Raw genomic sequence first — 3,590 nt, 5'->3', positions numbered from 1 at the left:
GGAGGTGGCGGGTTCAAACCCAGCCCCGGCCAAAAACCACAAAAAAAAAAAAAAAAAAAAAAAAAAAAAAGAAAGGGCAAATACATACTGCCAATGCTCCCACCACCACCATCACCTATTCCCATGCCCTCTGCATATGTGGCCAATTGCTTACACCATTCTGTCACTTAAGATGCTAGGAAGTGGCATTTGGAATGATTCCTATATATCATTCCCAACCTAGAGATGATCATTTATAAGTACCTTCTACACGGGAGGAGAGTTAAAGTCAGAGGGCCACAGCCGGCTGTGTGACTATCTCAGAGGAGATGCTGAGGTCAGCAAAGTCATTCTGAGTCCTAAATCGGATTCTGAGAGTCCTCTCCCAGATGCTTACAGTGTCCCTCAGGGCTGGGAACAAGCTCTCTGGGACACTAAAGGAATAGAGCAGGACTGGGGGTTGATCTAGCAGCCATGAAATCCGGGCAGTGAATACTCGTAGTGGAGTCAGGGCTAAGCAGTTGTCATTTTTCTGGTTCAGGTGAAAGGTATAGGAGACAGGATAGCCGAGGAGGATCCCAAATACAGTACAGAGATTCAAGTCTGAGGGATGGAGCCTGCTGAGTGAGACTGCTAGCGATAGATTCCTCTGTAGCCCCTGCAAATGTGTGATGATCTCAGCCACAAGAGTCTTCAAGTCCTGAAGCTGGTCAAGAGAACAGATAGAAGGGTGAGGCTGGGAGCTGGAAACATTCACAAAGGCTACGGTACCAAGCAGCATCTGCTCCAAGTGCTGACATATATGTTCAAGACTGATAATAAAGCTGTTTTCTCCAATCTCAAGGATGTGAAGTCCCAGGGTCAGGAAACCCAGTCCCTGCAGCTTCTCCAGATAACTCTGGAGCTCTGAGGCCCCTGCACAGTTGTAATCATAGAGGAGAGCTGGCTTCAGTCCCCGGGCCACTGCCAGCACCTCTCCTGCAAGGTGAAGGCAGATGGCACGAGGTGGACGTCTTTTTCCCATGCCCAGGGTCTGCTGAGCAGCTGCCACCAGCAGCTGAGGGCTTGGTGTTGACATGAGATCTAACAGGAACATCAAGCATGACCTCCTTAGCTAGCCACAGTTCCCTTCCCTAGGTTGCATCTTTCAGCTCCAGATACTTGAGCAGGGACCTAGAAAGAAAGCAGTACCAGGGAATTATTAACACCAACCAGTGACACACCAAGAATCCTGCCAACAGCCTTCCCATTCAGTCTTAAAGCATTTCCCAAATGTTATTTTGTCCCTTCCTCTGCTTTGAAATGCTGATACAGCCCACCCAAGATGGAGTCATCAATACTACCTGATTTCTCTTGTTGACTCGTCTCCCTTTGTCTCAGATGTGCGTTTTTCTAGCCTTATGTACAGATTTATATTTTATCCAGCTTCTATTCTAAATTTTACCCATTGCAAATTATGTTCTCTGATTCAAATCCTAAGGAGTCTGGGACACAGAAGAAAGAGGCAGATCAGTCTTTAGAAAAATTCAAAGCATTTCACACAAAACTGCCCTCCTGGGACAGAACTATAGGTTCCAAATGTACTATTTTCACTGCCAACTTCCCCTTCTCTTTCTGCCAAGGAGAAGAGTTGTAAGGACAGATATATGATTAAACTAATGTATCCCAGAATGTGGAACTAAAAGCCATTTCATCCTGAGATAGAAAAGTAAATGAAATCCGCTACAAATGCAGAAGGGTCGTATTTTAACTTTTGCTGGCCCCGACTTTCCCTTCTGCCCGACATCCAAGGTCACTTGGAAGATGGGCCCCCCTCAATCCACACGCCCACACTTGAGCATACGGAGAGATTTGTTACGGGTGGCACAGGTTAGCTCACAGACGTTCTTCTTCCACTTCCGCGGCAAGTCGGCGGGCTCCAGGCCTCCTTCCGGCTTCCTGAGTGACTCAAGTATAGACGTCTAGTCCCTGGCGACCCGTCGCAAACACGACCTATCGCGCCTGCGCACCCACTCGGGCCCCGCCTCTTCTCCGCCTTTCGTGACGTCATCCAGTCGCTCGCGCGCCCCGCGCAGGCACAGCAGCCTAGGGGTCAGGCTGAGAGGAGGAAGAATGCTCCCCTATGGCCCGCCCTTTCCGGCCAGACAGAACTCGGCCCTACCCTTCTGCGTAGAACCGGGTGGGGCGGAAGTGAACGAAAGAAGGCGGGACCTGGAGAGATCCGGCCACTCTTGTTTTGCTTCGCTGCTAGTCCTACCTGGGTGGTGTGACGTCTGATGTCCCACCTGACTGGCAAACCACAAACGGCACACAGCACTTAATAAATACCTTTGTCTGCAGAAATGCGTTTTTTCTTCTAGGTAAAACATATCTCAAGACAAGCAACAAGTGTTGCTGAATATCCTCACCTGTGAGTGATGCTGCAGAGCTTTTTGAAAGTTTTAAAACTTTTTTTTCTGTTCTGGAAACTAAAATTAACTAATAGAGAAATTATTCTTAAATCGAACTCCCAGCCAGTGCAGTGGCTCACACCTGTAATCCTAGCTTTTCGGAATGCCAACCCAGGAGGAATGCTTGAGGCCAGGAGTTCTAGACCAACCTGAATAACACAGTAAGAGCTCATCTCTACAGAAAAAAAAAAGAAAAATTAGCCAGATGTGGCAGTGTGTGCCTGGATCACTTGGACCCAGAAGTTTGACGTTTTAGTGAGCTATGATTGTGTCACTTCTCTGTGTTGACCACCTCTTTGTAAAAACATTTGTAATGAGTATTTTGTAAATAAAGGTATGTTTAGCTACAATTTCCCATTTTCCTATGTATGGCGACATTAAGGGTAACTTTTGGGACATCTGTAGTTAAGACCACATAAACCACTCATCCATTCCTCTGACATGTTTGTAAACTTTTCATTACAGTCATGTACGAAAAGCCTGGTACTTCTTAGCACTTTCTCAACACCCTTTATCAGCTCACATTACCTGGGCTGCATTCAGTTAGACAGCTTGACTTTAAGCATTTCACAAAACGGGAAGAGACCTGCCCAGATTCAACAGTTGCCCTCCCAAGTTACCTGCAGTGGGTTATTTTTATTTTGAGCTTCCATATACAGATGGGGCAGCCACACACCAAAACTAAATCTCTTAAATTTTGACTCCAAGGTCAAAAATATAAAGTTTCCATGCCTTGTATGCTTCTTGGTCTCTAAAAGCCCAACATTTCCTTGAAGCTGGGCACCCTGTCCTTTACCCAGATTTCGGCAGGTTATGCTTTTAATAAAGCAATTTCCATGAGGACTCTTAGAGATCCTAAAGCAAGGTCTACACATTTTAAATAAAGTAAGTCCCACTGTCACCTTCAGTTGAGTTGAAGTTTTAGTTTTTTAAATAAAACTGGCTCAACTTTTCAATTATTTTGAAACTTAGGAAGTAGCTTAGTTTAAAGGTAGCGAATTAGACATGGGCTTCCTTTCCATGTCCTGATGCAAACAAGTATCAGTATTCAGGAAGATTGGGGACTGTGACCAGAGAGCAGAAGCCTCAGTTCTGGCATTTAGGTCTTGGAGTTTAAATCATGCATAATTTCATCTTTTCAAAAAAGAGGCAAAAGAGTCA

General features: G+C 45.7%; 1 protein-coding gene across 6 annotated transcripts; it reads right to left on the bottom strand.

Annotated features, from left to right (window-relative positions):
- Positions 1-75: 75 nt before the first annotated feature.
- Positions 76-2,144, bottom strand: C10H1orf74 (chromosome 10 C1orf74 homolog). 6 transcript variants are annotated; one of them, XM_053606801.1, is made up of 3 exons: positions 1,823-2,141; positions 1,323-1,463; positions 76-1,152 (listed from the first exon to the last, which is right to left on the bottom strand). In XM_053606801.1, the coding sequence occupies exon 3, from the start codon at positions 1,073-1,075 to the stop codon at positions 269-271; it is 807 nt and encodes a 268-aa protein (XP_053462776.1). In that variant the 5' UTR covers positions 1,076-1,152; positions 1,323-1,463; positions 1,823-2,141; the 3' UTR covers positions 76-268. The 6 variants fall into 6 exon arrangements, with proteins under 6 accessions (XP_053462776.1, XP_053462777.1, XP_053462778.1 ...); XM_053606802.1 differs by having other exon boundaries at positions 1,859-2,141; XM_053606803.1 differs by having other exon boundaries at positions 1,838-1,914.
- Between the last annotated feature and the right edge of the window lie 1,446 nt (positions 2,145-3,590).

This window comes from Nycticebus coucang, chromosome 10 (assembly GCF_027406575.1).
Source record: "Nycticebus coucang isolate mNycCou1 chromosome 10, mNycCou1.pri, whole genome shotgun sequence".
NCBI classification, from domain to species: Eukaryota; Metazoa; Chordata; class Mammalia; order Primates; family Lorisidae; genus Nycticebus; species Nycticebus coucang.
Note: the sequence above shows the minus strand (reverse complement) of the source record. Positions and strands in the feature narration are given on the sequence as shown.